Consider the following 23,123-nt stretch of genomic DNA (forward strand, 5'->3'; position numbering starts at 1 on the left):
GTCAGTCTGCCAGACTTAAATTTGAAATAGCATTTTTATTGCTACACATCTCGATAGCCAACTAGACACTATCCTTGGGTGTCTAACGTCTCTCTGTACAGGAGTTTGTCAGGACAACCTGGCATGAGGACACTTTTCCATACAAATACACCTTGACTAAATATTCAAATTAACATAGTATTCGCAGCCCAAATAAGATCTCAATACAGCTAACTCATACTAGTTTTTTTACAAGGAATGGTGCACCTTCTTCAAGTGAGGTTAACTCAAGTAACAACACAATGCTGGATACTCCACCAGACTAGAAGAATTCTTGTCCTAGAATTCAGTAATACCAAGAAACCACAAGGTAGATACACTATAATATATTTAAATGGTAAATTGGGGAGAGGAAAATTGTTTTCAATTCCTTTACTAACTCGGTATTTATGAGGTAACAGTAGAACCCCAGGATATGGCATGAATCCTTTCTGGGGTTGGGATTGTAAGGTGAAATCGCCGTATGGTGGGGCCTAAGCGAAATTTTTAACAGTACATATTAAAAATTAGTAACAAAATACAGTACAGTATATAATACACATGTATATAATCAAATAACATTATAAATAACACCATAAGGCAAGACAAATACCATAATCAAGGCCCGGAAAAACATTGTATTCCACGTCGTAATTTTTTTAAACACTGTATCCCGGAGCACTGTATCCCAGGGTTTTACTGTATTTGAATATCTATGTATTAGGTTGGTGCAAAAATAATGTCGTTTTTTTTTATTTGAAGTTGATCGTCAAAAAAACATTATTTTTGCATCTCATAAGGAAATAAAGTGTTAGTGCCAGGAAGGGGCGGGGAGGTTTGATTTCTGAGAACTTTGACTGAAGTAGAATGAAACAAAAAAAAAAACAGATTTAATGGATTGCATTTTAAGAATATTCATAATCGTTGGTGGCAGATATAGGTGTTGTTTGCTCTCCTACAGACTCAAATGTCCGTAATACTGTTTGAGAAATGCATGAAACACCGATTTCCATCTAGCCACATGCAAAATAGCAACTTGTGTTCAATGAAAAGTATATAACAGATATTTTGTTTGTATGACTTTAAAAGGAGAAGGACATTATTGGTGATGCCATGTTTGGCACAGGCTAATATTGATGAGGCACACTATCACATAGGAATGACATAATCACTGAGCTGGATGCACTTTTTGTCATAAGTCATGGAGAGAAGAACGGAGACGTTGGGTTTACTCTCAGCAGCCTCAAAACTCTCACTTCCCTTAATTTGTCCTTTTCTCTCCATATTCCATGAGTGATTTTTCTGACAAAGGGAGAAGAATTGCTGTTTTGTGAGCTGGAATCTATTCATATTACACTTATCATTGTCTAGTTTTTTTTTACCTTCAAGTGCTATTTTTTAGGTCCTTACATCAAGTGGCTTTGTGTCTTGTCTGGAACAATTTCTATAAAGAGATGTTTAATAGAGTTGATTTTTTTTTAAACCTACCCCCATCTCTGCATTCAGCTGAACAAGATTGCCAGAATTCATTAAAGAAAATTAATGTTTTAAGTCTTTGCTTGAAAGTAATCATAAAATTGGTAGAAATAGAAATATTATGAAATTTTATTTTCAATGTTAATTTCAGTGTTTAAAGCAAGAATAGCCATTTAGAATATATTTTCAATTGAACAAAACATATAAACACAAAAATGTTAGTTTTAAACTTGAAATCAACCACTATTTGCATTACTGTTCTCATTTTGAGTGTTTTTGCACAATGTTTCAGCCGATATAACGTCCGACTATGTTCAAGTGTATCTTGCCAAACTCGAGAATCTGCACAGAATTTTGAATGAAACCCTTTATTTAATTCACTAAGTAGCATGCTCTTGTTCCATCGGCCATGACTAGGTAGAAGTGTTAAGTAATATTAGTCTTAGTATCGTCCACACTGAGGATTGAACCTTCAACTTCCAGAAGAGTTTCATTTAGAACTGACTTTTACCTAGTACTCTATCCATTACACATAGGTCCTTGTGAATTGTTTAAAATTTCTACTGTGTCATGGTTGATGAAATGAAAACATACTACACTTTGGATTAAGTAAAGCGTTCTATGCAAAATTCTGTGCAGATTCTCTAATTTGGCAGAAAGATTCCAGAGTTTGTCAGAAAGATTTCAGAGTTTGACAGAAAAATTCCAGAGTTCAACAGAAAAATTCCTAGGTTCAACAAGATACACCCAAAACAGTTTGGCGGCTACATTGTTGCGAAAATAACATTCAAGATTGGAACAGTAGTCGGAATAATCTCAATAATAAGTAAAATTAAGTATTAAAAAAAAAGCAACATTTTCATAAGAGTCCCGGATCATCCTCTTTAATGTCATAATGGACCTTCCTGGTTTCTCCCACTGATTTTAAGAGATGATATCACCCACTTTGTTACATAATCCAGTATACATGGAGACAAAGAAGATAATAAGTACATTTCTTCACATTTAAACTGAACTATTCACATCACTAGGTTTTTTTCTTCAAAGCAGAGATAGATTACACATTACCAAGGGAGGTAACTCTCCACTCCAATGGTTTATTTCTCATTAATTGCAAACTGACCAAGATTACAAGAGTTTTTGTATCTAAAGTGATAAATGATTCAAAGGCCAAAAATCCACCTTGAAAAATAATTTTTAGATGTAAGCAGGGTTGAAAGATATGTACAAAGTTTATCAGATAATCAAAGTTGACACAGGTGCATCATTGGAGATTATTCAATATCTTTAGCCCTCTTTTCACTTGTAAATTTGAAGAAGTTGTGATACAAACAAGTACTTACCATCTGTTATATATTGGGACCCTACACCAGTAATTAGCGATTAAGTTAACTAGTATGAATTTTGGCGAGGGTCACATTAGTACATGTCAGGATAATCTGACAGCAAACTGAAATAAACTCAGCTGCAGGTGGGGTGGTTGAGGCGAGGGTTTAAAGGATAACTTCCTGGACAAAACACGCTAGAAATACATCCTACAATGGAGTACTGTTGCTACATCTGGGCAGGAGGTGCTCGACACGCCCTATCTTGCTTTGAAATCGATTTTGAAACCTAGTAGGCGATGCCCCTTTTCTCTTCCCTGCAACTTCTTCCCAAAGAAAAGACGTTGCAAACCTGTTTCTGCTCTATCATTATTTTCATGGCAAATGCTCGTCTGTCTGTGCCTAATTCTAAACACAGATTTCATGAACAAAGTTTTTTCCTAGAAATAACCACATGTAAAACACTGTTCCATTGGCCTGCTTCCCAGACGATTACAGTATGGTAGCCTTCAAGTCCAATGTAAACAAGTTCTTGTTAAATTCTACTCAATCTACACCATTAATGATTACTAAACTACCACCTTACATTCATTAACCCTCATCTTCGAGTGATCTTCGGACCTTGATAAGTGGTGACTACCTTGTAAAAAAAAAATTGAGGCGTTGAAATATAGGAGGTGATGATGTCACATTTTCAAGAAGAGAAACAGTGATTTTTAAAAGTCAGCCTGAGTCGGGAAGCGGGACAAACAAAATTTACCCAACAATGTAAAAATCTAAGTGAAAGTTGTCTCAATTCTCTGTCCGTGTGGCACCATCATCAAGACTGAGTTAGAAAAACAAGTCAAGAAAATTAAAAAATAATTTACATGGTCTCTCCCCACAAAAAGTAAAGCCTCTAGATAAAACCTTGGAAAATCTCAGCAAGTCTTCATTTTAATGATTCTTCCTGCTTTTTGGCTACCAGTATATTTCCCCCAAATCTCTGGCCTTGATGGAGGGGACACTAAAACTTGTTGCTATGGTTTCAAATCATCTCAAATAATAGCAAGAGGAGACTTGATTCCAAATATTTCTCATATGTTATATCCCCATTATTTTTTGAAAATAGGGTGCAATTATGAATATCTCCAGTATCAAATAATCCATATACACTGCAAAATTTACTTTATGTATGAAAATCAAAGAGGGAAGATATAACAGATGAGATATATTTGGAATCAAGTCTGCCCTTGCTGTTATTTAAGATTATTTGAAACCATAGCAACAAGTTTTAGTCTACTTTCCATCAAGATCAGAGGTTTTGGGGAAATAATCAGATATTTTATAATTCATATGCAAAACTAGGAAATCAAATGACTATAATTGAAACATTTTATGGCTGTAAAAAAGTGCAAAAATAGGCTCTAGATGATGAATGATCCCCTTAATGTGCAACCTTAAGAACAAATGTCACATAGCCCACTACACAATTCAGCTCCTTACCTTTCCAAGGAGCCTTCATTTGCTAAATTCTGATCAATAGTTGCTAAGATATGGAACTTATAAAATTGCCAATGTTTTTTTTTTATCATTAGACATTCTTCACTCTGTAATAAAATATGTATTTATTTGTAAATTTATATATATTGAAATATATTTACAGCCATCCGTTCAAACAAAAAATATACCAGACAAAACCATTTCAAGCATTAACGGGAGACAAAAAAAAGTTGTAAATCAGATAAACCATGTCGTTTGAAATGAATTTGGTAAGAAATCTTTCACATAAATAAAGTCATGGTTTTGCAAAAGTAAATTACTGAAATTCTATGATTTTAAATGGATATGAGTGTAAATACTGGTGAATCATAATCACCTCCTCCCTCCCACTACGTCATTTTTGACGGAGTGTGTGTACTAGTATCTTAAATAAATCATTTAAAATATAAATCTCACCTGTCTGTTTAAATGTATGTATGCATGTATGTTTGTATATGTCTGCCGTTCGACAGAGGCGACGGATTTTCACAAGATCGGTATCATTTTGAAGCTTGACGCTTTGGACGACAAATATCAAAAAAATTGGCTAAAAACATTAATTGCTTCACCCTCAACTGGACACTTTTCTTCAGAGAGGGGTCGCTATTTTTGCCTATATTTTCGAAAGTCATCCTCTCTTTTCGATTGACTAGCCTTAATTTAAACATTCATTACTTCCAGTTTGGCGATGGGCACAACAGCAAAGACGTCACTTTTTTTTCACGTTCTTTTCCTCCTTTATGGTACGGGTTCGAGCCTGCCTGCCTACTACCACTTTGTTTTGTTTTTGCGTAACACACACCTCCAAATACCCGGGCAACGCTTGGCACCCAGGCTAGTAAATAATATTTAAAGATTTAAACTAGTGCAAGGGAGAAAATCTGATAACTTCAACATAGCAAGGGGGATAACTCTTTATTTCAGATAATTTTATCTTTAAACCTGTCAAATAATCCCACTCTAGAATAATGAACATGACCACTGTGTGTGTGTGTGTGTGTGTGTGTGTATATATATATATATTATTATTATTATTATTATTATTATTCATTGATGTTTCCGATTCCGATTGGGAATTGGAAATATCACAACGTTTTGGTAAATAGGAATCGGTATCAGAAAAATTTGTGAATCTTGCTGATGCCAAAAATCATTCTTTTAATTGTGTTTTTTTGTTTGTTTTCATTTAAAACTAAATTTTCCATTGCTGATACTAATGATAAAATCATAAATAGTTATTCATTTTAAACTAGCAATCAAACTAAAATCTATATATCACCCTGCCACACACAAGTACATTCTTATGTTTGCAGAAATATATGTACAGGTTTTTATAATAATTCGAAAAGTTAAAAAAAAAAAAAAGGCAGCAAATCTATTGCTAAGATTTTAGCAGAATTAAAATCGGTAATTTAGAAAAGAATCGGTAATTGTATTGGAATCGTCCCATAAATATGACCTATAATAATTTGTAGCATATAGTATTTTTATGTTAAATTCAATTGTTACAATATTTTTGTTTCTTAAATTGTTAGAAGAAAGTACAGAATAATTATAGAACACCCTCCCCATGTTATGAATGGCTTTTTAAATAATAATGTTATTTCAGCACGATAACAGATGCACATGTGCCCACCATTGTTGGCCCAGTCATACCGGACATTTACAATCTTGTTCGTAATATGCAACAGTATTGACATCTGGTTTGTACAATGTATTAGTACCAATAATAATTTACTTAAAATCAACTAAGTTTCAATGATATGACATCATCTTCAGACAAAGAAGCAGCTTGCGTTTTTTCTTTATCCCTTTTCTATCATTAGAAAAGTAAATTCCATACGATGTTCAATAGTGATTTTTTTTTGTTCCAATCAGGAAGATCACATTGGCTCACATGAAATGAATTAGAAAATTTTCTTTTCCTTGATGTGAGCATTGTGTAAATTTGAATTGGAATTTGTATTTGCGTCAGAAGGACAAATAGATTTCAAATTTCTCAGCATGGTAAAAGATTAGAAAGTAACTGAAAGATTAAGCATCCAACTTCAAGGCAACACCAGAGAGAAAAATGCTTAATCATTGATGCAAACAGAACACTTCAGTTTGTCACTGGAGTTTACAAAACCATCAACAACAAATATCCACTTAAACCAAACATGCTGTGGTCTTTTTCGAACGTAGCTAGATCAACTCTGATTATGTTGTTATGATTAAATCACATACCTTATTTTATAATCTTCCTCTCTACTTGTTGTTAGCACCTAAAATGAAGGCATCTTCTTCCAAATGGAAACAGCAAATCACCAAGTTATCGTTTATAGATCTTTATTTCCATGAATGTTTTGTGCCTCAAAGTTTCACGTCTCTCTAGAGTTTTTATATTCTTCTATTAGTTAGTGAACTGCAGAGATAAACTGTTGTGTTATCCAAAGATGTGCCCAGAGTTATGCCCAGTTTCAAGCAACAACATCTGATGTCATTAGCAGTGACATTGTTATCATATCACCACACTTCATCTGTACAGCCTTAAACCGAACACCAATGGTTACATCCACGTTCTGAGCAAAATAGTTAAAGCCTGGGTTGACCAGCTAGACTGTACTTAGTGTCCTACTGTTGGATATTGCGATTCTCAGGCAGCAGTAGGTTGACAAAGTTGAAGCGAGAGATGGCACTGCGATTGTTCAGTGTTATGAAATATGAAATTATGGCTACGTAAAGACCAAATTTAAACCTGTTCGAAAACATTCTTTATTTTAGATTGTGAAATTAAAAAATAAAAATGAATGTGTCAGCTGACCGGTTTCGAAGCTCGCTCAACAGAGCTAAAATCGAGCTTAATTACATTTTAAAAAGAAAAGGGGGGAACAATGAATCGGAGATGAAAAAGTAGGGGGGGAAAATATATATATAAAAAAAAAAAGTAAGTGGGGAGGGGGGGGGAATTAATTATTAAATAGAAACTAGGTTAAGCCCTAAGAGATTCTCTTTTTGTTTGCAAAGAGAAGGTCTCAGAGTCTTAATATATATAGTTTCTAGCATTTTGAGATGGTAAAGAGAGTGCGACTTGCTAAGGATGGAAAAAAAGTCCGCACCAAAATTCGAAGCGCAAATATGATTATTTATAAGGTGCTCTCCTATAGATGAGCCATGGGTATTGCTCAAAATGTCCGAAGGTAGTTTCCATTTCAAATTTTGGATGGAACATGTTGTTTTACCCTATTATCTAATCTTTGAGACGTTCCCTGACGTAGCGCACACCGCAGCTACATTTAAATAAATAAATAATAGAATTGTTGGGGGGGGGGGGAGAACATCTTTACAAATTGAAGACAAAATGGGTTTACAAGAAAAAACAACACAGGTATTTGATGCAAAGTAACATTGTTGTACAACAGAAGAAATTTGCTTGGCAAATCTTTCATTAATATTACCTAGCCAAGGTAGGCGTAGGTAGATAGGGCATTTGTCGACAGATGCCTGTTTAATTTTATTGAAATTAGAAATAAAATTTCTAATTGTAGATTCCACGATTTGCAATGGAAAACCATTATTGCAAAGAGTCTTGGTAATAAATTTGACTTCATCATTTAATTTGGTCTCTGAGCATATCATACAAGCTCTATTGATAAGGGTGCTGATAAGATTATATTTTTGTTTGGTGGGTCAAAAAGAGTCCCAACGTGTGTAAAGACCAGTGAGTGTAGAAAGTCAACAAAACGGAAGGTGTTTTACAAACCAGTACATCTAGAAAAGGAAGGGAAGAATTACTTTCCTTCTCTATAGTAAATTCAAGAACTGGGTGAATATTATTGAGGGATGCAAAAAAGGTATCCGCTTCTGTTTCATTGTTGAACAGACAAAAAGTGTCGTCAACATAACGAAAATAAATATCTGGTTTTTGAAAGCCAGATAAAAGACCTTTTTCGTGAAAACTTACGAAAATATTTGCCAGAGCAGGTCCCAATGGAGAACCCATGGAAACACCATCTATCTGCCTGCACATAATATTATTAAAACTGAATTCGACTTACATGTTGGCGAATTCCATAAGTTCCACAAAAATATTCTCAGGAATAGGGGGCGAATATCTCAAAGATTAGATAATAGGGTAAAACATGTTCCATCCAAAAATTCGAAATGGAAACTACCTACCTTCGGACGTTTTGAGCAATACCCATGGCTCATCTATAGGCGAGCACTTTATAAATAATCGTAAATTAAGACTCTGAGACCTTCTCTTTACAAACAAAAAGAGAATCTCTTAGGGCTTAATCTAGTTTCTATTTAATAATTAATTTCCCACCCCCCTTTTTCTTTTTTATATATATATCCCCCCCCCCTACTTTTTCATCTCTGATTCATTGTTCCCCCCTTTTCTTTTTAAAATGTAATTAAGCTCGATTATAGCTCTGTTAAGTGAGCTTCGAAACGGATCAGTTGACGCATTCATTTTTATTTTTTAATTTCACAATCTAAAATAAAGAATGTTTTCAAACCGGTTTAAATTTGGTCTTTACATAGGCATAATAAAATTTTGTACCCTGCAAAAAATATTGAAATATGAAATATTTCACAAAGAGAAAAATGTTATTGAAATGAGATATTTATGTTAAATATTTATATTTAAAATAGAATTGCAATTTTAGTTTGGGCAGTTGGAATTTAGTTTAGCAAACAGTAAAATGTCAGTTTACCAAAACAATAAGGGGTACTTTTACAGTTTAAGCAAGACATTAAAAAATGAAAATATCGAAAAAAGTTATACTGTATGTATCCGTTTTGGACTGAAGTTCTCCAAATAAAAATTTCACTTGATTTGATCGACTAGCTTCTTTTTTTTTTCACAGTGGAAAAACATGTTTTTATGAGAGCATTCTGAAGGTAGCCATGTTTGGATTTTTAGAACATGCCGCAGGGAGATAACTCAGTCTAGGGCATTGACACCCCCCCTCCCTATCTTAAATAATAGCTTTTCTTCATAAAAATCGAACCATGGCTACTTTTTAATCAGTATCATAACAAATTGTTTTTTCGCTGTAAAAAAAAAAAAAACAACAAAAAAACACTACTTGATCAAATTAATTGAAATTTTTTTTTTTCAGAGAACTTCATTCCATAACGGATACCTACAATATAACTTTTTTTTTTAAAATATTTTCATTTTTTGATTAAACTGTACAAGTACTCAATAAAGTTGACCTGGTATGGTGACGTCAGATAACTAACAAAGAAATGATTTATCATGTAGTCACATAGGCAGAGTTAGTCAGTCTGAGTTGGCTAGTGGACAGGAACCAGTAAGCAATCTGATTGGCCAAGCGAGCAGAAGGGAATTCTATCTCTGTGGTTCATTAACAAATAAAAGATTATAAGAACTCTAGAGAGACGTGCAAACTTTGAGACACAAAACATTCATGAAAATAAAGATCTGTAAACGATAACTTGGCGTTTTGATGTTTCCATTTGTATATATATATATATATATACGTTTTTATGCATTTTATTTTTTATTACCGTATCTTTCTGTTAAGTTACATTATTGTTTCAGCTACCCGGCCGTTTTTTTTGACCGTCTGTAGCTTCCTCAGACTTTTACAGAAATGTTTGTTATGATGGGATGAAAGAGTGAACAAGGGAGGGGTGCGAGAAGAGCAGAAAAAAAGAGGAAGGGAACAAGGGAGAAAGGTGGGAGGGGGGTGCTTGATATGTCAGTAATGTTTTAGTTTTGGAGTTTAAGGACCTTGTGGGGGAGGGTCTGGGAAGTTCATTTCTGATGTGGCTGAGGGCATAGGGATACATGGTGGGGGAAGGGGAATATGTGGGGGTAGGAGGAGGGGGTTACTTTAAAATTCGAGTCTTAATGTTAAAGTTTTTGGCGTCTCGTTGATGAGATGATTTCTTGATAAGTATATCTTGACCTGTTGGGTGTTCGCTTAGGTTCGGTTTATTTATTTGGTTTTTATTTGTTGTTAATTGTTTGGAGAGGGTTAGCTAGCGGCCGCGCGTGCGAGCACACACATGCGCACGTACACACATATATACTTAAAGAAATGTTCACATGTACACATACATCTCCGCCCTGGCGTGCAAATATATGCACATATGCGTGCTGCATGCATAGACACCCGCGTCACTCCTGCTGACGTCAAATTTTCCTTAAGGTGTTATACACACACACACACAAATATACAACACTACTATACAATACATCTGGCTTTCTAACTTGTCTGACTGCAACATTCTCTATTTCTTTGTGTAGGACACAGTGGAAAAAAAAACATGAACAGATCCAACTCCTACACAAAGGACGAGCTAAAGGTGAGGACCATCAGGATCTGTTAGTTTAAAACAATATGCAAAAGTTATCTCCCTTCATGCAAGAAGGGAGAGTTATCTATCCTTGAATATCTATTCATCTTCTTCTTCTATATATATAAAAGGCAAAAATCGGTGTGTATGTATGTATGTATGTATGTTTGTTTGTAACGCTAAAACTTTTGAAAGACGGAACCAAACTTGACAAATTTGGTATCATATCGAAGCCCCATCACCCGGATGACAAATATCGAAATTTCACGTCAAACGGACTACTAGAAGTTGGTCAACTGATCAGTTATCTTCGAGGGGGGCCCCCAAAAAACCTGTCATTAACGCTAAAACTTGAGATGAAAGATTCCTCTCCCCTAAGAATAAAACATATGTTCAATATCTGCTTTTGTTTTTTCATTGTTTATACGGTCCCGAGCAACGCCGGGTAGCCCTGCTAGTCTCATATAAACATCAAATGCTATCCCCAGGAATTTCTAAGAAAGTTCTGAGCAATTTTTATTTCATTTAATTTCTAGTCAATATGAAAATATTTTGTATATTTTTCATAATTTATACTCTCACATTTTCAACTTGAGAAGGATGAAAAAAATTGCCTTGAATATTTAATTATTTTCATCATAAAATCTGTAAAATAACCTTTCTTTATATACATATTTTTTCTTCTTTATTCCATCCATCTATGTGTAATTGCGTTTAATATTTGTCTCTGATGAGCTGTGTATGTAGCATCGACTACATACACAACAAAAATGCTTAAGGCAAAAAGAAAATTTAGACATTCACGTATATTAAAAAGAAATATCAATAAAAATTAAAAAGTAAAAATCATGACTGTAGACCAATTTTTTGGGTTACTGGAATGAAATTCAACAGTATATATAAGTCATCTGACAGAGTTAAAATATTAGCCTTTGATTTTCTGGACCCAAACAAAAAAAGAAACGGGTACTTACCCACTGTCGACGTGGACGGCTTGATCATCTCTTCATCTGAATCACTTGAAGATCCTTTGTCACTACCGGCCAGTACATTTGCACTTGGCACGACAGAAACTGACTTTTTCTCATGCACTAAGAGAGTGCGCATAATATCATCACTGGATTCAATTTTGTCTGCATTGATATCTGCTTTCGAAGTGCTTGGTTGAAAGAAAGAATCAACCTGTGGTAAAAAGGAAATAAGGGGGCACATTAGTCAACCATATTTTATTCATAAAAATATAAACTATTAAAGCTAACTGCAGTTAACCGGGTATTACAGCACCAACACTACAAATTCAGTATGAATTGTAAATACTGTTCATCACATTTTTCCTTTCTTTAAAAAAAATTGCCAACATCATATCAAATTAACATAGTTGCTAAAGGGAATTTTAATGTTCCCTGCGTATCAAACCTAAAACATGGAATCAACAAATTATATGAAAAAAAAAAAGACAAAATGAAATCATTTCAAATTAATTGTTGACATAACATTCAACTTCCTCACATTCCTTTATGAACACTTTAATAGAATTGCATTCGAAAGAAAATCACTGGCCCATAATTTCGATCAATATGACAATAAAAACCATGCATTCCAAATTTTTATTTGCTGTAAACAATCTTTGGTGGCTTTTTTCTTTAGATCATCAGAAATGACTCGCCATTTTTTGTTGCTTCCAACTTTAATCCCTAATTATTCTATCCCAATTTAAAAAAAAAAAACCATTGAAAAGAAAATAGCAAGTCAGACAACCCCCGTCGTCTGAAATGGATTTAAAAAGAAATCCTTCATTTGAAATATAAAGTCATCGTTTTGTGTATTTTTCTTTAAGTCAACAGAAATGATAATTTGTATATAAAAAATTAATTACTGACATAATTCTGTGATTTAATATGAATATTAGTGCAGATACAAGTGAAGCATATATTTTCCTGTCATAAATCATCAGATAGTATGAATTTCGTTCATTATTTTCTATCCTCGTATCATTCAACTGGCATTTTATCCTTGAAAAGAAAAAAGAAAACATACAAAAGATATGAAGCGATTATAAAAATAAAGGGAGATAATTCACATATTAACTTTTTTGAATTAACTCCCCTATTAAACCGTTAAACTTCTTTCTGTTCATTTATAGTGTGGGATTTTGCTGGATGACGATGTGGCCGGCCACATTTCTCACCCTACCCATATCTGTTAAAATTATTCATGTTATGTCCACGTTGTTATCTACTAACTTAAGTTATTTATTTTTAACATACATGTGCTCGCATAAGTGATACCCTGTCCTTATCAGTTACCAACATAGGTCGGTGACAGGTTCAGTGGCTAAAGCAATACTGCCACTTTTAGCACCATGAACAACGTTTGCCATCTGATATTAAAAACAACGCATGCATTAAACTTTGTAGTTTCTCGACAGAAGATCTCAACAGCTGCCAATAGGCATATTAGTTCTTGTCCAGAATTCCATCTATATTTAAAAAAGAAAGAAAAAAAATGACGTATGCCCTTGTGAAAGAACGAAAATGTTATATTCCATAAATCAAGTAAGTTGATCAAGTCAGTTTTTTTTAAATTAAGAAAATCATATTCTATGTGAAAGCGAGGATGGAATGTTTCGCTCTGTTGTCGTGAATAAACAAAAAAAGATAACTCAATTCAAACTTCCAAGATGTTTTTTGTTTGTTTTCAGCCTGGCAATAGCTTAAATTTATATTAAAAAAAAATGATTTTCTACATTAAAAAAAAAAACAATTACTTGATCGATTTGCATGATTTTTAGAATATGATCTTTTCATTCTGTGATGAGAACGTAGATCATAAGGATTTTTTTTGCATTTTTTTTTTTTTTTGATATGGAGGAAATTCTGGACAACTATCGGTGTATCTATCAGGCTATGGTGTGTACAATTCTTTATCGTTTCAAAGAATCACCAACAAAAGTAGTTGATATGCACAGGTTTAAAGTTTACGACAATTACTCTTGTTGTATTGTGCATTAGCGTTGCGTGGATGAAAAACCAACTTAAGCTTTTTTCTGTTAATGATGAGCCTTGCCGTCTGTCCTTTTTCAATGATATCCAAAATGGTTCAGGCTTACAGCTCATTCATGAGGTTCTTTATTTTTTTTTTTAATCATGTTCACCCCTTACAAAGCATATCGCCAATTGGACGTAAGGGGCTACTAATTGGGGCCATGTCTTGGAAAGATTAACAAGATATTTGTTTATGTTACAGTTAAACATCTGCATATCAGTACAGCCAGGGAAGCAGGTAGTAGGAAGGGAATTCCAAAGTCTAACTGTTTGAGGGAAGAAACTATTAGAATAGAAAACTTTCTGGCATTTAGAGACATCAACAGTGAAGGGGTGAGATCTTATTGCTAAGCAGGTTTGTCGGGGATATGTATGTCGAGGGGGTAGAAGTGAAACGAGTTCATCAGAACACATTCCATTAAAATATTTGTAACATCTTTTTTACCTGATTAGCACTAACGTGATGGGAGGGGGGGGGCAGTTTAAGTTCAGAACAGCAAAAAAGGCAACCTAGTAGTACTATTAAGTCCACAAGTACTTTATTTTTTTTTTAAATTTTGGGAAGCGTGTAGCTGTGATTAGGGGCCCAATTTATAGGGAGCATCTTAAGTGGGTGGTCGTGCAGCAAGATGTTTGCTCACATTACAGTAAAATTTCTGCATCAGAGAAATGGGGAGCAAGGAGGGAATTCCAAAAGCAAGTGGTAAGAGGAAAGCCACTATTAGAGAAGAAAGTTTTCAAGCATCTGGGGACCTCTACTATGAAAGGGTGGGATTTTGCTAATTGTCAGTTTCGCCAGGAGTAATTTATATTGTAGGGTCACAAGTGCAACAAGTTTGTCAGAGCACATTCCATCGAAGTACTTGTAAAGCAAATACAGAGGTGCAACGCCGCGACAATGGGACAGGGGTTGGAGCTTGGTAGACAGTGCGGGACTTATTAGGTTAGAGATTTTTTTTTTTTTTTACTCGGTCCAAGAAGAGACAAGTGGTTGATGCACCAACCCAGATGCACAGGAGAATGGTGGTTTTGTAGAGATATAGGACACTGGCAGGTATGAGAAATTTTCTAGCCTGGAAAAGGGAGCCCACCATCTTCGGAGCAAACTTGGCAATATATTTTATGTATTTATTCCAATTTATATTATAGGTGAAGGGTTAGGGCATTTGAATGATGGATTCTCAGGAATCGTATTTACAAGTACAGCAATTAGTGGTTGGATTCGTCTTGCATTTGTTATAGGCAAGTTTTGTCTTATTAGTATCAAATGCAACCATTCAACAACTTTCATCCATTATTTCAATGTGGCCATACCATCAAAGTCTCCTGTTCTACACACATACCTCTTAGGTAATCTTTCTATAATCGAATAATGTGCTCTCAGACTTTCTTGACCTTCAATTATTAATAACTTAGTTATCAAAAACTTTCATATTAATATTCTTTGCGACTCTGTAGTTATATTGTTGATCTGGAACTTCTACTCATTAAATTTTTCCTTACTGTGAAGCACTCAAACGAACCTTCTGCAAAGTTGTTGAAAGAAACATGTTAGTGTAGTGTAATGCCTTAAAAGGTTTTCTGTTCTTGAGTTACACAATTTCTTGAAAATAGAAATTAATAATGCACTTAATGGTATGTTGCTTCGCAAGGGAAGAGAGAAAAGAATATCACATGGCAGCGTGGTCCAGAACAATTTTGTCCATGTGACCCGACACGATCCCAAACAATACTGTCAATTTGAACTGTACACCTCCAATGATTCAATACAACACAATTACAAACAACTCCATGAATTTGAATCCAAACATCTCCAATGATTCAGCACGATCCCAAATGAAATGACTCAATACGAAATGTTACCAGAGCAAGCTTGGGAGTTACTCACCAAATGACTGTTATTGGCTTTTTTATAGCCTTTGGACAAACTCATTTTTGCTGTAGGTAGACCCGACTTAGACATTTCCATACAATCCTTGAGCGCTTCTGTGCATGCTCGTCATACTCCTCCCTGATCTCAAGATCACACAAATGACAATGTTGGGCAGGCCGCTTTTTCCTGGTACTTTGCCTTAATGGTACAAGCTCGGGAATTTCTTCAGTGTTGCTTTCGTCTGTCACATCATTGAACTTTTCCTGCTCTAGATCCTTGGGTGTATCATTTTCTGAGGAGCTTTCTTCGGGTGGTTGTTCGTATACCAGTGGGGTTTCATCATCTGTGAGATAATTTCATCAAGGATGAAGCAATCATGTCGATATGTTGGGTGTACATCCTTTATGTGTCATGGTGTTCCATCAACTGAGACCGAATACTGGCGTTTGATTTTTGACACCATACCTGTGCTGAACTGCGTCATACATCTTCCCTGCGGATTCTTCACCCAAACAATATTTCCCTTCTTGTACGGATTAGCAACTGCATTGTCGCACACCACCATTTCATCGATACCCTTAATACATATCCTATAGGTGTATAGTACATTCACAGGTGCAGTTGTTGCCGTCTTGTCATCTTCAGCTGTAACGTTGTGCTAGTACACTCCTAGATTGTGCACCTTGTTCTTGCTACAACGTGCTTTATTGTGCGATGGGACCTCTGGATTTTTCCATTTCTTGAGGGTACATAGATGCACTAAAATCAGAATGTCCACGGCCCACATCCGTGTAAACTCAGCAAAAATGCCATTGTCAGTGAGCAATTCAATTGCCGGCCCCCTTTCACAAAACACAATTTCAAACTGCTTAATGATGCTAGAATAATCTTGTCAGTTCAACTGCTTTGAGATGGCAAAACAGCTACGGCCACAGTATATCAATGTCAGGTACAACTGAGTGCCGAAATGGGTTATATCCATAACAGTTTGCTCCAATTTTCAGGGATGTCAAATCTACCTGGCTTCCAATGCACTAGGGCTGGATTTATGGATTGGTATTCTGTGCAATTCCCAACCACCGTTTGCACTTCAGCTTCAGTTATTAACGGGTTGACTAACTTTACAAAGTATAATCTTCTCTTTACGTTGGGATGTCCGCTGTACTGATGGATTGCCTGTACCCGAGAAACATTTTGTTCTGTGGCTACGGCATACACAGGTTCTCTAGCTTCTGTCATTTTACGGATTTCATTTAACCATCGCTGTCACATCTGAGTAAGTTGGTCAGCTCTGTTATCCTGAGAGTTAAGAAACCCCTACATCAATTTTCAGTGCCTATTCTGAGGTTAAACCTTGGAGCGTGGAGAGTCGATATCTAATTAACATTTGAGAGACTGTTTTGGTGTGCACTCTCATCTGTCCCGACAAAGTGTCAGTTATCCACCGATATACACATGCAGAGTCCATTTGTAAATGAATAGTTTTGGCTTTTCTCTGCAATGCAAGGTTCACACAGCACAGCATCAAGCTCAGCTAAATTTATATGTTTGCCCTCATGTACAGCTCAGAGCCAGCTTGCGTCTTCCGACACAGAACCATTGCTTTCTGCAACCACACCTATGGCAATGAAACTAGCGTCCACCCAGACTGTAACATCTTCTCCAAAGATACACCAGTCATCTTTCATTGGATCGTCCTGGGCCACTCTCAAACAAATGTCTTTGATCATCCATGCTAGAAGAGGGTCTCACACTTTGTCATCCCATCCAGTTGTCAGTGTTTGCCCTTCATTTTACAAATGTTATGGCGGCATGTAACCACACATCAGGAAATGACTAGTCAGCTTTCTGCACACTGAAAATACGATTCGATGAGTAAGTCTATCAGAGACTGCCAAAGCAACAAATCAAATCCAAGTAAGTAGCCATCCACAACTAAGACTTCTATGCTAATGCTCAGCTTTGCACCAATGTTAACTTGCACCACTCCTATTCCATAACAGCTAAGTGTGCTTCCATTTGCTGTGAGCACAAGGGTCACTTTCCTCATTCATTCCTTACAATATGACTTGCGGACCAGTGACTGTGTGCATCCAGTATTCACTCGAGTTTTACATGGTAGTCCTTTGATGCGAACAGTTACAACCAGCAATGCACCATTTACAATAGTTTGGGGGATGAGGTTGTCACTGAATTCTCACTATCCCTGCTCATTTCCCAGACAAAATTGAGCAATGTGCCCATGCTGCTGACATTAATAGCACATGATATTTCTTTGAGGCTCGACACCAGCATCTCTGACTGTCTCACTATCCAGTAGACAATCGCTTGCCCTATGAGTGGATCCATTACAATTATAACACTGCTGGGAAGTATTTGTCTCATTAGGTGTGCCAATTTTAAAAACTTAAAAATTTACACATTTAATCAAAAATTTATTGCTTGAAGAGATACATAAAACAGGGTCCATACAGATTTGCAAGCCCCTTTCCAGACAAAATTCAAGTTTTAAAAACAAAATTTGATATATGATGGCACCCAAGTTATTTTTTTTTAAATCAGTACTATATATTAGGTACAATATAATGTTCACTAGAGAATTGGCTCTATAATAATATGAAATCTGCATTAATTAAAATATATTTAAGTGTATTTAATAACCCCCCCTCTCGAGCAGCTAGTTTAAAAATAAAACTACTTGATCACTTTGTATGATTTTTGGAATATGATACGGTAAAATTGATCAAGTAGTCTTTTTTATTTAAAATAATTTTTTTCACAATTTCTAGCGATTAATATGTACCTATTACAGGGCTGAGTTTGATCTCTATTTCTGAAGAGGCTGCTAAGGGGGGGGGTAACTTTGATGGTGGAGCGAGACACCATCTTAACTTTCTCATAAAATTTGATTTTCTTATTAAAGAAAAAAAATACTTGATCAATTTACGTGATTTTTGGAATATGAGATTTTCATTTTGTGACAGGTACGTATATCATAAAAGCTTTTTTTCTGTATTTTTGTCGTTGTTAATTAGTTTGAATTCTGGACAAGAACCCATGATATTTTCGTTTCGTCACATTATACAGATTTTTTTTTTTTGTATTTTTTAAAATATAAGGAGAATTCTACACAAGACCCAAATTATAATAACAACAACAACAACAACAATAATAATAATAACAACAATAATAATAACAATAATAATAATAATAATGTGCTTCTTACTTTGTCAAGTGAAACATTGCTTTTTTTATCTACTGTACTCTCTCTCATCCAAACTGGCTGTTCTTTCACAGACTTTGTGTCCGTTAAGTTGGATTCGTCATCAATTGTAACGGTTACTGTATTCTCCTCGTAACCAAAATTGATATTTCTTGTAGCTTCTCCGCTCCATGCACCTGTACCTGTACCAGTTCGTTCACTTGCTTTACTTGAAGTAGACCTGTACATGGAAAGCAAAGTTACATCAAATCAAATACAGTAAACTGTTAGTTAATTAATCAAATATGGTGAGAATAGAATAAGATCTTCTTTCCAACAAAAAAGGAAGTTTAGAGTCAATTCGACCAGGAGCGTAACCAGCCATACTTTCTGTGCTTTTCAAACCACCTGCTTGGAGAAGTCAACCAAAATTTTTTTTCTCTAATTTAAAGCGCCAGTAGGGCAGTTAGAAATAGGCAGGCATTTGCCTTGTCATAAATAATTTGCCTGCTTATGGGGGATTATTTCCTGCTTATGAATTGATTTTGCTTGCCATTTCACAATAAGGCCTCAAAGTTTACCTACCTACAGGAGAATTTTGCAGGGTTAGATTCGTTTCATTCTTTTTGTTCAAAATATTTATAAATTTATTTTCATTTTTTTTGTATGAAAATGAAACAAGAGTTTTTGTATCGTTTCGTTCATTTTTCATTTTGCTTCATACATCCATAAGTATTTAATTACAACCAGAATGTGGCAACGAGTACCAAGGCTTAACAAAAAAACAAAAAATGATGAAACATGAAAATTTATAATTAGAGCAACCCAAAAATTGCAAAGTTGAGTAATTTGACAAAGTAATGATATAAAATAATTTCATAAATCAATCAAAATATTTAAAATTCACATTAAATGGGCATTAATTGTAACTTTTAGGTTGCCTTAATTATAATAAAAAACAGATGAAACGAAACTTTACTAAAATGAAATGAACAAACATTATATTTTGTAAAAGTTTTGCTACAGAAGTTTGGAACCCCTCCTCCCCTGTCTTTCTTGGGTATGTCCTTGAATTTGCCTGATTTTATTGAACCAAACAAAACAATCCAGATTTTTACCATTTTATTTTTTTATTTTGCTATTGTTCACCCCAAACTTCTTGCCACTTCTTGAAACGTAAGGGATTACTATTTGGGATTGTATCTAACAGGGAACTTTGGAGAGTTGAGCAGCGAGATGTTTATTTACATTACATTTAAACTTCTGCAGGTTAGTACAGTCAGGGAAGCAGGAAACAGAGAGGGAGTTCCAATGTCTAGAACTCCAAGGTAAGAAACTATTAGAGTAGAAGGCTTTCTGGAATCTAGAGATCTCTACAGTGAAGAGGTGTGATTTTGCTAGTTAGTAGTATGCACGTTGAGGAGACACAATTGCTACACGTTTGTTAGAGCACATTCCATTAAAGTACTTGTAAAACAGGCACAGGCGATGGGACAGGGGCTAGCGCTTGGCTGATGATATGGATTTGACAAAAAAATAAAAAGTAAATCCTAATACTTACTTCTGATTAATTAGTTCCAAATCGACCGGTTTCGGATCTAGAATTTCAGGGGCAAGTCTTACATCTTCACAGTCTTTGAGTAAGTCATAGATTGGCTTGATTTGTTCATTGAACCTTGCCAACAGCGTCCGTGCATCTTGTTTTGGCATGGCGCTCTCATCCTCTTCCACCTCGATTTGGCAGATCATGCACTTCAACTCCCCTGTGTAAGGATCAAGCAACTGGCCGGCCTCGAGGTCAGTATACGTCTTCAAGCACTCCGGACACTTGAACGATGAACGGCTTGTGTTTTGCCGTTCGACTGCTTCAATTTTGCGCCGGACATGATCCAGTTTGTACTTGACAACATTGACAAAAACTTTGTAGTTGATGAAGTAGTAATTGTGTCGTGTCGTGTGACCTTTGGGGTCTGTTTCGACGCGCATTCGCACCTTGATGAACTTGTCCATTTTCAATGTGTTTAACATTGAACGCATCTGTTTGCGCTCAAACTTAAGTAATTCAATCATGTCATCCTCTTTCATACAAGGGTGACGAACGAGAATGTCCAATATTATGGCATGCTCCACGCTGTAAAAACCACGTGCCACGAGGCGGACAAGCCTCTTTAGGGCCTCAGGCACTTCATGCAGAATTTCAGTATCCATGATTCAGTTTAAAGAAAAGAATTCTGAAATTAAAAAAAAAACAAAAAAACTTGAATAAATAAATAGGTACTGGTACAACTGGTAATTTCAGACGAGGTTATGGTTTTTGAGATTATATCATCTAAAAAGATATCAGGTAACCTAAATTTTTCCGAGGCTAGAAATCCGGGACTGGTCAAATACACCAGTATTGTACAGCTTTTGAATCAGATAAAAAAACAGCTTTTCGTTTTGCTTTTTTCAACCGTTTATGTAAACAGCTAGAAGATGCCAAAGTGCTTATCCAATTAGAAGGCAAGAAAAGTAAATGGCGAATTGTAAATTGATTAAATTTTAAATTCATAATTAACAAAAATTTCCAACACAGAAAAAAAGGAGGATGAAAAAAAAATAAATAGTCAACAAGTAACTACTACCAAAGATAATAAAAATAGTTTAGTTTCTATCTCCACACTAACATAATGTACTTGCAATAACCCTTATCCCTGAGTGGCTTCCGGGCCTTGATAAGTGGTGACCACTGTGTAAAAAAAAAAAAAGTTAGGGTAAAATTTAAAAAAAAAAAACGGTTCAGTTATTTTACTTTTTCAAAAGTGGACAAGTACCAAAACAAGCCAATTTACTTTTACCATGACTAAGGTTTGTGCAAATTTCAAAAAATCTAAAGTGTGGTTATTGAGAAAAGTGCTAATAAATGAATGATAACAATTTTACCCCTATAATGCCCCCTAGAGGGGCAACCAGAGTTATCCTGGAAAATCTGTTCTGGCAAAAATTTGCTTTTGCATGAAAATAAATATTTTAATTAGAATTTGTAAGTTAAGAAGCAAATGCAACACAATTTTTTTTTTAGAATCTCAGGCACTTCATACAAAATTTCAATATCTATAATTCTTTAAAGAAAAGAATTCTGAAATTAAAAAAAAAAAAAAAAAAAACTTGAATAAATTAGTACTGGAACAGCTGGTATATTTGAGTGGTGCCAAATTTCTGGTCTTGGAAAATTTAGGTTAAGTATTATTTTTTTAGACAGTTTAATCTCAAAAGATGTAGCCTCGTCTAAAATTACCAGTTGCTATAATATCAAGAGATTTTAAAACAAACAAAACAATTAAATCCAAATAAAATTTGACAAACAAAACTATTAGTAAATCAGAATTAACATATCAAAAAAAAAAAATTAAAAAAAGGAAAGCAAATTAAAAAAAAAAATAATAATTAAATTCAGTTTTTCAAAAATAAAATTTATTACTTTTTTTAACAAACAATTTTAAACAGAAATGGTATGATTGGGGGAATATGTGGATGAAATATCTTTTGAATGGTGAATGTCACGCACGGATGGGAGCTAACCAAAACCTTTAGATTACTTCTGGGACACCCTGTATATAATTTTTCTCCACAAATTTTATTAAAATGTATCATGGTTTCCTCACAGCAAGGGTGAGGATAATTTGGTTAGTATTTTACATATCATAATTGACGTTTGTGTAATTAGGCCTATTTATATTTTCAGAATACCCCTGGTGTTAGTTATGGCCGAAAAGAAAAGAAAACTTGATCATCGCCCATTTCAAGACAACCGAACAAAATAATATGGATTTGTGGAACAAAAGGATCTGTTTGTGCTGCGAAAGTATTGTGTCACACATCTAGAGTACAAAGGCAATTTCAAACCAAACATCAATCTAAGTTTAAAACCTCAGAGGAGAAAGGTGAAGCCATCAAAAAAGCTATTTCTGGTTTCAAAAAACAAACTGGTATTTTGAGCCAAGCTGTTGGAATGAAAAGTAAAGCTACTGAATGTAGTTACAAAAGAGCCCAGTGTGTGGCTTTGAATGGGCGAACCTTTTACAGATGGTGAATGCATCTAAGAAACTTTTTTGAGCGGTGCTGAAGTTTTGTTTCGTGATTTACAAAATAAAGACATTATACTCTCTCAAATTAGAGAAATACCAGTTTCTGCAAGATCAGTTGAGAGGCGCATATCTGACTTGGCTGAAAATATAACAACTAAACAAACAACTGGATTAAAGCAATCCCACGTATTTAGTGCCGCCCTTGATGAAAGCACAGATGTAAACGATGCGTCTCGTCTTATTCACGAGAATAACCACATTTATGAAGAGTTGTGATGTTTA

At 34.9% G+C, this 23,123-nt stretch overlaps 1 protein-coding gene across 2 annotated transcripts in view; it reads right to left on the reverse strand.

Moving 5' to 3' along the window:
• LOC145286157 (general transcription factor IIE subunit 1-like) overlaps positions 1 to 23,123 on the reverse strand; it is a 249,632-nt gene that overhangs the window by 213,657 nt on the left and 12,852 nt on the right. For both annotated transcript variants that reach the window (XM_080134929.1, XM_080134930.1), the window contains exons 2-4: positions 20,336 to 21,005; positions 18,799 to 19,015; positions 11,630 to 11,837 (exon numbers count right to left, since the gene is read on the reverse strand). In XM_080134929.1, coding sequence (XP_079991055.1) covers positions 11,630 to 11,837; positions 18,799 to 19,015; positions 20,336 to 20,982 — 1,072 coding nt within the window. In that variant the 5' untranslated portion in view covers positions 20,983 to 21,005. The remainder of the gene's footprint in view (positions 1 to 11,629; positions 11,838 to 18,798; positions 19,016 to 20,335; positions 21,006 to 23,123) is intronic.

Source organism: Euprymna scolopes, chromosome 10 (assembly GCF_053919585.1).
Source record: "Euprymna scolopes isolate OS-2025 chromosome 10, ASM5391958v1, whole genome shotgun sequence".
NCBI classification, from domain to species: domain Eukaryota; kingdom Metazoa; phylum Mollusca; class Cephalopoda; order Sepiida; family Sepiolidae; genus Euprymna; species Euprymna scolopes.